The 12,642-nt window shown below is 43.5% G+C and overlaps 1 protein-coding gene across 3 annotated transcripts in view; it reads left to right on the top strand.

Annotated features, from left to right (window-relative positions):
* The window catches only part of rgs12b (regulator of G protein signaling 12b), a 273,901-nt gene extending 262,909 nt beyond the window's left edge, over nucleotides 1-10,992 (top strand). For all 3 annotated transcript variants that reach the window (XM_041185750.1, XM_041185752.1, XM_041185751.1), the window contains one exon: nucleotides 10,280-10,992. In XM_041185750.1, the coding sequence (XP_041041684.1) occupies nucleotides 10,280-10,638 (359 nt within the window). In that variant the 3' untranslated portion in view covers nucleotides 10,639-10,992. The remainder of the gene's footprint in view (nucleotides 1-10,279) is intronic.
* The last annotated feature ends 1,650 nt before the right edge of the window (nucleotides 10,993-12,642 follow it).

The raw sequence follows: 12,642 nt of genomic DNA, 5'->3' as shown, positions 1-12,642 counted from the left end.
CTGAATTCCCCCCCCGCCCCCTCCACTCCGGCCTGTCCTGACTCCAGCCGTCAACAGCACCACACAATTCTGCCCCTCGTTCTAGACTCCCCCAGAAGGGGCAGTCTCCCAGCATCCACCTTGTCAAGTCCCCTCAGGGTCTAGCATGTTTCAATAAGATCACCTATTGGTCTTCACTGTGATGAACACTGAATTCCTTCTTGGAGGAAAAACATGATGCAGAACTTTTAATTTTGCTACAATCCTCAATTGTTTTCCTAACAGATATCACTACATCTCTCTTTTAAAAACTGTTCTTTGACCACCTCCCCACCACCCCCAAATCAACCTCAAGCTCTGAGAGTCCATTCCATATATTCATTGCTTTGGGAGTGTTTGGAGTTGATAGGCGGGGTGGCAAAAAGTATTTGTAATATTAGCAATCTTCCTTTACATCATCTCAAAATGAGACGTGGGAGTCAAAGTTTCAAGACTGGTGTGTATACAGGGCTTGGGCCTAATAAACGCGTTAGTTAATCTTTGTGGCTCTGAATGCAAAATGGTGAATATATTGCAACCACACTTGCAAATTAGCTACTGATACATTCATTGTTACGTGGAAACTTAGAAAAGTTTTCAGTACAGAAGGAGGCCATTCAACCATTGAGTTCATGCCAGTCAAGAACAGGCTGTCCAACTAATCCCACTTCCAGCTTTTGGACCAGAGTGCTGTAGGTTACGACACCTCAAGTGCATGTCCAAGTGTTTTTTTTTTGTGATGAGGCTTTCTGCCTCTGTCACCTTTTCAGGCAGTGAGTTCCAGACCCCTAACACCCTTTGGGTCAAAATGTTACTCCTCAACTCCCCTCTAATCCTTCCACCAATCACTTTAAATCTACGCTCCATGATTATTGACCTCTCTGCCAACAGAACAAGTCCTCCCTATTTATGCTTCCGATCTCCATTGTCCCATGAAATTGGTGACTATGCTGTCACATTGCCTGAATGCAGAATTAGATGGGGGACAGATCATGTGATAAATTGTAGGAATCGAAGGCCTAATAGCTTATTAATATGGTTTTTAAAAATGGCAGCTCGCCCATCTTCCCTTTTATCAGAGACCAGTGTGATGACGGGTTGGCAACCCCACATCATCACACCAGATTTTATGTAAGCTCGGGCAGACAGCAGTTCTGATTTCCAGAAATAAAATTCACCCCTATGATTCTATGCTCTGACTGAATATACTCTAGTAGGGTCAAGAGTGGAGGCAAAAGGTGGGAGGACACAAGAATTTTCAGACCCATGCTTCCTGAAAAGCCATGTAAAGTCCCAGATAAAATTCTAAGAGCCCCATTGAAATGTAGCAGCCTGAACAGCTTAATTTGGAAAAGTTCCGTTTGGAGAATTTGGTCCCTGAAATGACAGAGACGCTTATATTCTCACAAAATCATCTACAGAACCAGTTACTCCTGCTTTATCTATTCAGACTACATCTGGTGAACCAGCTGAAAAAATTAAAGTTAGACCAATTAAAGTAAAGAGTACGTCCAGATCAGTGTTCCCACTGTCAAACATTTTGAATGCCATCATAAATAAGTAACTTAAATTAGATCTGGTGCCATTCTGACTTCACATGAGCTTGGCCTTGTGACCAGCTGGTGACACACCCAGTCTTGTTGTATAAAATGGAGTGAATCTAACTCCACAGGGAAACTGGTTTCTTCTGCTGAACTGAATATGTGCTCTTATCAGAGAATGAAAAATCAAACCAGTTAAATGAGCGTGCTCCTTTGGGAAACTCACCCCCAGGTGACTATCAGTAAAATAGGCTTGGCACCATTACGTACAGTGGCAGGTAGGAAAAGACCATCTGTCCTGCACAGCTGTGATGTTGGAGATCACACACAATAAATACAGACCCTGCCCGCTTCAAAGCCACGTAATCTGGAAGAGATGAAAAAACAAAATCTCAGGCCAATTGAGGGAGGGACTAGGGTGTGGACAAAACAAAAGTGACAATGAGAAAACACTGTCAATTATTCTGTTGCGAAAAGGACACTGCTCATTATCTCTACTTTTAAGGATTGTGCAGTAACATTCAACTCCATCTGATATATGTAGGACAAACAAGCAAGGACAACTGCTGGAAAAGTGTGTGCAAAAGTGAGGAACCTAAGAAGGTTTCTCCCAGTTATCACTATCAACAACTTTAATGTTCTTTACATGGCCTATCTATCCATCCAGTGATGGAATAATGACAGAAAATGCTATAAAACACTCAAGGCAGTAGCTGCGAAAATTGAAACAAGGGCTAAGGAGCCTGATTTTAACTCTGTGTGGGCGGATGGGTTTTGAATGGTGTAAAATTGGACCCAAAGTTTCAGGTCGATGACCCATCATCCCAACTGAAAATTGTCAGAGGTTTGCAGTTTTAAAGTGCAAGACCAAGGAAATGGGTGGAATTGGCTAGGATTGGGGGTGGTGGTGCGGGGTGGGGGGGATATAAATGAAAAAGATATGTGACAGGATGGACGTCAGGAGCAATTAAATGACAAAAGTAATGTCATTTGGATATTCTCCTACTTACTTTTATAAATCATTTCACCTGGTAGAATTTCAGCAAAATCAAACCAGAACCAATTTGCTTAAGTCATTTTTCCAAATAAAGAGAAAATCAATAGATGGAGCTTGATATTCAACACAAAGAATGCTGACTTGACCTTTTCAATCGTATAGTGTTCAATATACCAGATTTAAGTTTTCCTTAAATTTACCTTTCATTTTTGATATCCACCCAGGAACCAGTATTTAGTGCAGCTATTCTGGCTCTTTGAGTTTATTGTCTCAAGCTAAGCGTGAAGTCTATACTGATACAGCGTTGAAGAGAACATTAAACTAAGGCCCTGTCTGCCAGTTCAATTGAATAGAAAGGATCTTTTGATACCATTTGAAGACATGCATGGAGTTCTCTTCATGTACTAGTCAAAGTTCGTTCCTCAAACAATACCACCCACTTTGGGATACTGTGAGGATGTAATAAGGTGCTATAGAAAAGCAAGTTCTTTTTTCAGCCTATATAATAAACATGTTGAGATACACCCACCGCACTTCAGTTATCATGAATGAAGATTTTTGTGTTGCATCTAAAAAAAACTAGAAATGCTATTCACCTGAAGATTAACTACCAACAATAAGTCTCTAACTAACCTTGGGAAGGTGCAGAAAATGCAATTTAATTGGCTTCAGAAAGACAGGAGAACTTTTGGTCCATTATGTTGGGGTTGGTGCTCGTGCTATCTGCTCAAATATCATTGCCCTGTCTTTACTCCATATCATTTTCTCTTCTTCCATTTCAAATACAATTTCATTTTAAATGATCTAGTTTCTGCTTAAATAGACACTTGTGTTGAAGCATTTTCACATGTTCTGATAACCTGTACGATAACAATTCCTCTAACTTTCCACTTCATTTTTCTACTGATAATTCTAAGTCAGTGCTCAGTTGTTATCAGTTTGCTAACTTATGAGAAAAGTCTTTCACTGTTGGACCATGGTTGGAGTAATGTGCACAGTATTACAAAAAGTAAATGCAGGCACTACAGAAGATGCATACAAGATTAACACAGCTGAAATCAGAACTACGACTATTTTCGTATGGCTTTAGGAGCAGAAGCTGTTGTCACAGTGTTAGTGTTAATTTCCCTAACCAGTCCAATGCCTTGTTGGAGATCAAGTGTAACTTTAGGATGTCACCCTCAAACTTGAGTCAGGGGCAAGATGTTTTTATAGGCTCCGTGGCTTCGTCAGGGTTTCAGCAGTCACAGATAGATGAGGTTTTGAGGCAAAAGCAGAAAATGCTAGTAGGTCTGGCAGCATCTATGGAGAGAGAAACAGAGTTAATGTTTCAAGTCCGTATGATTTTCCTTCAGAGCAGAGGTTTGAGGTGCTATATACATCAGATGACCACATCAGCCATGTCCAGTTCGTATTCTATTAAGGGTTGTCCATATGCTCTGGGAGAGATTGAAGCCTGACTTGTTGAATTGATGGGTCAGAGACACTCAGAAGGATTTTCCCCTCAGCGAATAGGGGGCAGGACCCGCTCGCCGAGGGAAAAATGACACAGGATGACATCGGGAGGAACCCCCAACATCATCCAAGTCCATTTAAATATTCAGGAAGGCAGGCGGACAGCGAAATCAGCTGTCTACCCGCTGACCTGTCAATGGCCAATTAAGGCCATTGACAGGCTAATTAACCTTGTTAAAGACCCTGCCCGTCCAAGCTTAAGGCTGGCGGGCAGGCCAGGAGCCCCAGCGGGTTCCAGATTATTCATGAAACTTCATCCACTGCCGGGATGACGTTTCATGTCTGTTTTTTAAAAATTTAATAAACTTTATGTGTTTCTTATTAACATGTCCCATCTCATTGTCACATGAGGGGGACATGTTAATAATTTTAATATTTCTTTATTTTTTGACTTCTCTTACCTGTCAGTAAACTCCCTGAGACAGCACTTTGACCAATGAGGAATCCCCACCGCCCCCCCCACAGTAAGCACATAGCGTTTCCTGACAGGCAGGCCGCTGGACGGGGCCTTAATTGGCCCACCCACTCAAAATGGCGGTGGGTCCCATTTTGGCAGCGGGGGTCGGCTGTCCGCCCACCGCCAAGCCAGTGGGGCCCGCTCACCCACCAAGGGCAAAATTCTGCCCACTATGTTTATTTGGGAGGATGATTTCTGACCAAGCCTTCCTCCAGGTTTCATCAGTGTAATGGAGTTAGAGATGTTGGATTCATGTCCAAAAGGGGTTTCATAGAGCCATGTGGCAAGTTGGGACTTGAAGGACTCTGTGGGGGGAAATAAAATACCAAAACTGAGAATGAATAACTGTCAGGAAAAAGTAAATAGTCTGGGGCTCTTTAGAAAAGAAAAGGTATGGGGTGACCTAAGATATGATGAAAATCATGCAGGGTAGACATTGAGAAAACATTTCCCCTTCTCAGTGAATCCAAACGAGGGGCCATAAATATAAGATGGTCACTAATAACTCCAGGAAATGGAGGAACCTCTTTACCCAGAGTCCGCTTAGAATATGGAACTTTACCACATGGAATAGCTGACACAAATAACATAGTTGCATTTAAGGGGAAGCTGGATAAATACATGAGGAGAATGGAACTTAAGGCTATGCTGAGAGGATTAGATGACATAAGGTGGGAGGAGGCTCTTGTGGAACAGCAACACCAGTTCAGTTGGGACAAATTGGCTGTTTCTGTGCTGTAAATTCTGTTTTCCTGACAATAAGCTTTCATGATTCTCTAATCTGTACACTCCTGCCAATCTCTGATCCACTGAAAAAGTGAGGATATATGAACCCTCCCTCAGAACTATATCTTGGGTTATGATTAGGTGAAGGTGGTTGAAAGGCTCCCCTCTCTTCTTTCTCCTCGTTTGACTGCAACAAGTTTTTATTAAAGGGATATACTTTCTAAATTGGTGAGTGTTTAACTGTTTGCGCGTTGTGATCAAGATAAAACAACTAATCAGGCAGGCTTTCTTGAGTTTAACAATGAAGGAGGTTAACTTTATTACACTGAATCCAATTGAAATAAAATGATAAAATATACTCTGACTTTTGCACAAAGATGAAAATGATGCAAGAATTGAAAGTATTGTGAACTGTGAGGAGGATAGTGATAGACTTCAAGAGGATATAGACAGGCTGGTGGAATGGGCAGACATATGGCAGATGAAATTTAATGTAAAGAAGTGTGAAGTGATACATTTTGGTCAGAGGTGACTTAAATTAAAGGGTATAATTCTAAAGGAAATGCAGGATCAGAGGGACCTGGGTGTATATGTGCATAAATCACTGAAGTTGGCAGGACAAGTTGAGAAAGCAGCAAATAAATTATACTGAACCCTGCATTTTATACATAGGGCTACAGAGTATGAAAGCAAGTAATTATGAACCTGCGTAAAATACAGGTTCAGCCTCAATGAGAAGGATGTGAAGGTTTTAGAAAGGGTGCAGAAAAAATGTACAAGAAATGTTCCGAGGATGAGAGACTTCAGTTATGTGGACAGATTGGCAAATCTGGGGCTGTTCTCCTTGGAGAACAGAAGGTTGAGAGGAGATTTGTTAGAAGTGTTCAAAATTATGAGGGGTCTGGAAACCGTAAATTGGGAGAAACTGTTCCCATCGGCACAAGGTGGAGAATCCCAAGGTGATTTACAAACGAACCAGAGGTGACATGAGGAAAAACAAGTGATTTGGACCTGGAATACACTGCCTGAATGTGTGATGGAGACAGATTCAATTGCAGTTTTCAAAAGGGAACTGGATAATTATCTGAAAAGATTTTACTGGTCTACAGAGAAAAGGTCAAGGAGCGGGACTAGCTGAGTTGCTATTGCAGAGAACTGACATAAAGACAGTATGCTGAATGGCCTTCTTCTGTGCTGTAACCACTCTATGATTCTAGCATTTTTACATTCAAAAAAGTTGATAAATGCATGAGGAAGAAAGAAGCTGAAGGTTACCCTGATAGTGTGATCAAGAAGAGTGTGAGGAGACTTGTGTGGAACGTAAACAGCAACATAGATGGGGTAGGCCCAATGGCCTGTTTCTGTGCTGTAAATTCCATGTAAAACTGCCAGCAGGGAATACAAACAGTACACCATGTCTCACATCACAGCCAAGGAATTAGTGTGAATCATTCTCCCACCCTCTCTTTCGCCTCCCACTCTCTTGCCCCACACTCTCTCTCCCTCTCACACTCTCGCCCACACTGTCTCTCTCTCCACCACCTGCTTACGTTCTCTCTCCCCATCCCCTCATGCTCTCTCTCTTAAACCCCCTCACGCACACTCTCCCCCATCCCCTCACGTTGTCTCTCGCCTAACCCCTCACACTCTCTCTCCCCCTTCCCAACCCCTCACACTCTCTCTCTCACAGTCTCCAGCCACTCAAGTCTTGCCTGGGCCCTGCACTGCCGCCCTGGCTGCCTCCCCTCTTGCCCCACACCGCTGCCCCGGCTGCCTCGCCTGGGCCCTGCACCGCCGCCCTGGCTGCCTCCCCTCTTGCCCCACACCGCTGCCTCGGCTGCCTCGCCTGGGCCCCACACCACCACCCCAGCTGCTTTGCCTGGATGCTGCACCACCACCCCAGTTGCCTCGCCTGGACGCTGCACCACCACCCCAGTTGCCTCGCCTGGCCCTGCACCACCACCCCAGCTGCCTCGCCTGGGCCCCACACCGCCACCCGGGCTGCCTCGCCTGGGCTCTGAAGCCTACCTGCAATAATTACCTTCCCACTCTTTGCTACTCACCCAATCACAGGCTGGTTTCCCTGATTTGCTGCTGACAGGCTCACTTGTGAGCCTAGACGAGTGAGGGGTGATTTGATTGAAGTGTACAAGATCCTGAACGACCTTAACAAAGTGGATGTCGAAAGGATGTTTCCTCTTGAGGGTGAGTCCAGAACTAGGGGGCACTGTTTTAAAATTAGGGGTCGCCCTTTTAGGACAGAGATGAGGAGAGATTTTTTTCTCCCAGAGGGTTGTGTGACTTTGGAACTCTCTGCCTCACAAGGTGGTGGAAGTGGGGTCATTGAATATTTTTAAGGCAGAGGTAGATAGATTCTTGTTAGACGAGAGAATCAAAGGTTATCAGGTTAGATGGGAATATGGAAATCGAAACACAAGATCAGTCATGATCTTATTGAATGGCGGAGCAGGCTTGATGGGCTGAATGGTCTACTCCTGTTCCTATTTCTTATGTTCTTATAACATATATTCTGCTGTTAAAGTGCTCTGCCTATTTTTCGTGCCCATGTTCTGTAATTCACTGAAAAACTTGGTCAGATGCAATCTTGATTTTACAAATTTGTGTTCACTCCTTTCTCAATGCAGTCCCTCAAAGTGAGGAGGACACTCGCCCACGGAACCCATGGCAAGAGCTTGCATGTGGAGTCTTTTAATGTGGGGAGGCTGTAGCTACCGCACAGTTCTGGCTGACAAGGAGACTCTCCCACTTTTACCGCCTGCCAAAGACTTATTGGAAAGATTTACAGGTTGTCAATCAACCTTCTTGGCCATGCATGCACCTTCCTTGGCCATCAAATCCTGGGGTGGAACTCGAACCTGGAGCGTCTGGCTCAGAGTTAGGGACACTACCCACTGTGCCATAAGACCTCCTTCAAGGATCAATCTAATATCTATTTGACCTGAAGATTTGCAAAGTACAGCCATCCTTGGAAGGCACAGCCATTACACCTTGCATCGTCAGAGAGATACAGAATGATGCAGCAATTGAATAACAGAATAAAACATTGTGCATTTCCTGCTGCAACATTTCTTGTTTTTATTCTTTCATGTGATGTTTGCTTCGCTGAGCATTTGTTGCCCATCCCTAATTCCCCTTGATCTGAATAGTTTGCCACACCGTTTCAGAGGGCAGTTGAGAGAAAACTACATTGCTATGGGTTTAGAGTCGCATGTAGGCCAGACCACACAAGGGTGGCAAATTCCTTCCCCAAAGGGATCTTAATGAACCAGATGGGTTTTTACAATAATCAATTACAGCTGTCATGGTCACCATGGTACTAAAACTAGTTTTATATTCCAGAATTATTAATTGAAGTTATTAATTAATTCCACCAGCTGGCATTTGAACCTGTGTGCCCAGAGTATTAGCTTGGGCTACTAGGCTGCTACTCTAGTGACATTGCCACTACATTACTGTCACCCCTATCTGACTTTATTAAAAAAAAGTGCATCCAACAAAATACCATGAGCAGAACCATTGGAGGTATGCTAAGTTTACATTGCAGTGGCTGCTCCAATAGCAGTCTTAAGGCTACAGAAAATCAAGGGCAAGTGAACATCAGGGTAAAACAGATTTCTGTGGAATGGCATAACATTAGTTAGTTATAGTTATGAAATGCAAAAAATGATGCAAGATGCATTAAGTATCTTCCAAAGCCACCATGCACACAGTTTCAAGTTCAAGTTACAAATATACTGAATAAAATAAGTTTGTACATGCATAAGTAAGATAAGCAAATCATTCAGAGATGGAGTAAGAATAGTCAGATTGCTAAATCTTTTGTTACTCATTCCAGTTCACTAATGCAATTCAGTGAATTTACTTAAAATCCTCACTGAATCAGCTTTCGACATTATTTACATGTAAAAATATCATTCAGATCTTTCAGAGACTCACTTCTTACATTTATATATATATTATACAGTTCTGTGGGAGCTCTGATGATTATTTGTTGGCTAGCTGACAACGAATAAGAGTACTGATTTGTGGATATCAGGCTGATGTTTTTACTGGGTACAGTTCTACTGAAGCTAAGAATGATTCACAGTAAGGTCTTTTGCCTGGCATGAGTTTGGGAAGCGTTCAAGTTACAATAAGCTATCTCTACCATCTAGAAAGACAAGGGCAGGAGAGTAAGTTCTCCTCCAAGTCACTCACCATCCATCCTGACTTGGAAATATATTGCCGTTCCTTCACTGTCGCTGGGTCAAAATCCTGGAACCCCCTCCTAACAACACTGTGGGTGTACCTACACCACATGGACTGCAGTGGTTCAAGAAGGAGGCTCACCACCATCTTCTCAAAGGCAATAGGGGATGGACAAGAAAGGTTGACCTAGCCAGCGACACCCACATCCCGTGAAAGAATAAAGAAAAAAAAAGTACGTTCCAGGATTCTGACAAAATGTAATCAGTATTTTTACCATCTAGTCAAAAGGTGGTGTGAGACCGCAGTAACAAAACTTTACATGTTCCAGTAATTAAATGATTGTTTTTTTAATTGTTATTTACAGTATCTTGTTGCACAGGTACTAGCTACCGAATTTACCTATGTAACATGAGTGGCAACACATCAGGAGTAATTGATTGTGAAGTACTTTGGGATATTGTGCAGATGTGACTACAGGAATGCACATTTTTTTCCTTTCAGTCTGTATCAAAGTGTTAAGATACATTCTTCACAGTAGGTATCACACATAAAAATTTCTGTGTCCTACCTAAAAATCAAAGCCAAATCTCAACTCATTGACATGAGTGTCTACTGTGAGCACTAATTGCTCATGATCTTGATATGAAGTTTTCAACACGGTTTAATGATATCTCATATGTTGCAAGTTGGTAATATGGAACAAAGGATATCCATTTCATGTTTTCAAAGAGTGTGCATATGTTTGGATAAAAGTTAGCACATTGATACTTTGTTGTTTGTAGTTACCATAATGTGCCTGTTTTTCTTACTCTGAAGATTCGATGAATGAAAGGGGAAAGATTGCTTGGATGAAGCCCGCTTGCTTTGGACAGAATCCTAACACACAGACAAGTTTAAACAGGACTGTTTTGGCCATGAGCACCAACCACTCCCATGCGGGACTTCCTGTAAACAAGATTATTGATATTGATGGAGTGAAATCAGAAGATGCTAGGGCAAGAACTGAAGATTCGGATGGGAATCTGAGTTTTGAAGGATATATTTCTGAACTGAAAAGTTGCCAGGGGAGGATGCGCACAGGAGTTTATCGGATGTCAGAGCTGCCATCACTGATCACAGTAAAGAGTGAGAGGAGTAAGACACTAGAGGCACAGCATAAAGCTACTTTTGTCTGAATGCTGGTCATGCATTTTTATTTAAAATGGTTACAAAAATGTTTGTTTCAAGCAATATTTGGAAAAATGTGACTAAAACAGTAATTTATTGCTAAAAACTGGATAATCAGTGCTCACGATTTAGTTATCCCCATCCCATACCTCCAGTGCTTGTTGAGAAACATTGAACAAAAAAGTTACTCATTTTAAAATCTATAGCCTTGAGTAGTTAGAGATGATGTTGGATCAATTCAGTGATGCTAAAGTTTGACTGTAGTATCTAAAACTAGGCAAGTAAAATATTGGCATGATTTCTGTAGCAACTTATATACGTTAAGGAGCCAAGTTTTTGATGCGATAAAATTCTTACTCATTAACTTTGACTAAATGTGAAGTAAGTTGCATGTTAATGAGTATGGCTTATGCAAACCAAAGTTTTTGTTGATGGTTTTTCTTTTGAACACATTCTAACACCAAACCCTTGCTGAGGGATGATAACTGAAAACAAATGACTGATCTTTGTTAGGGATATACATATAGATAGATATATAAAGGGAGGAGTTTGTTTGTTTGATCATTGGTGTCATCTTCTTCCCAGAAGGTTGACTGCCATGGTTCTCCACCTCTGTCTGTCCTGTGTTGCCCTTACACATCCCATATGGGTCAACTGCATCCATTCCATTATATCCGTCATCCATTTTCTCCTCTGCTTCCCTCTCCTACATTTTCCCTTGATCTTCCCTCCCATGATCCAAACCCTAGAAATGTGGGGCTGAATTTAATGGTCATGGCAGTAGGCCCATCCTCCGGCTGGAGAGCTGGTGGCAACCCCAACGTGGCATTTCCGGGATCCCCATTGGGGTATGGAATTTAATTCTTTCCCCTCTAATCAGAGAGGAGGGTAGCAGGTGGGGGCCCCACCTCAACTCCGATTAAGGTAGTGCGGGGAGGTTCATGGACAGCCTTCCTGCCCGCTGCCAGTTGAGTCTTTTAAATGGGCAATTAATACTTAAGGGCCTTAGATCTGCCATTTGTATGAACCCAGTGGCGGGCAGGAGGCTTGCCATGCGGGGAGCACAACAAACAAACCCATTCAGAGTTGCTTGCGTGCTGGGGGGAGGGGGAGGTCCCTAATTTATCAGCACTCAATGTCTGATCGAGGGAGCTGGCATCAGGAAAGTTGGGGGGTGGGGCACTGAAAGCCACCCCTTGCTCTAGTTGCCGTTTCCCTTCCGTGACACCCCCTTTCCTGCCATCACTCACCTGTGGCCTGTGATCCAATGATGATACTGGGCCTCAACCAGCAAGGTTGGGCCACAGCCTCCCAAGTGGAACTGCTGGTCCTTGATTCTGGGGAAGGGTGGGCCTTCCCCAAAGGAATCCACACAGGACTCCCGCCGGCTCTCTAGCCAGCTGGTGAGACCTCCGTCATGTCCATTAAATTAAACCCAGAAAGTCTGCCGGCTGCTGTCGGTGTCCCTGGCTCCAATGGGGCCTATTCACTGCCACAGTTTCTGGTGTGGGTCTGATGTCCCGCCTCTGAGAGCTGCCAGCCAATCAGGGACCAGCAGCTCTCCAGTACCTGCAGTGCCACTGGAAGCACTGGCCACTGCCATTGCCAATGCTGCAGTTGACCCAAGGAGGAAGAGGATCATATCTGGAGCCCGAAACACAGGTAAATGGGGAGGAATCCCAGGGCTAGTCAGGGAGGACCTGGTGATGGGTGTGGTGAGAGGGTTGGTGGGGGATGTCTTTCCGTGGGTCCCTCCAATGCTTCCAGCACAGCATGACCAAGAAAGAGGGACAACCACCATTAGACCACAGGCATGCCTGCCAAGGTTGACCTAGCGGTTTGACATATGGCATGGCTCAGTCTGCTACTGGTTGAATACCAGAGGTGGCAGGAGGAGGCCCTTAAGTGGCTTCTGGGAGAGTATTAAATTCTGCTTATAGGTTCTTTTACTAATGTCTCTCAAATCTCCCCATTATAGTGTTTCATATTTCAGGACTTGGAGATGGGGTCAA

This window comes from Carcharodon carcharias, chromosome 4 (assembly GCF_017639515.1).
Source record: "Carcharodon carcharias isolate sCarCar2 chromosome 4, sCarCar2.pri, whole genome shotgun sequence".
NCBI lineage: Eukaryota > Metazoa > Chordata > Chondrichthyes > Lamniformes > Lamnidae > Carcharodon > Carcharodon carcharias.
Note: the sequence above shows the minus strand (reverse complement) of the source record. Positions and strands in the feature narration are given on the sequence as shown.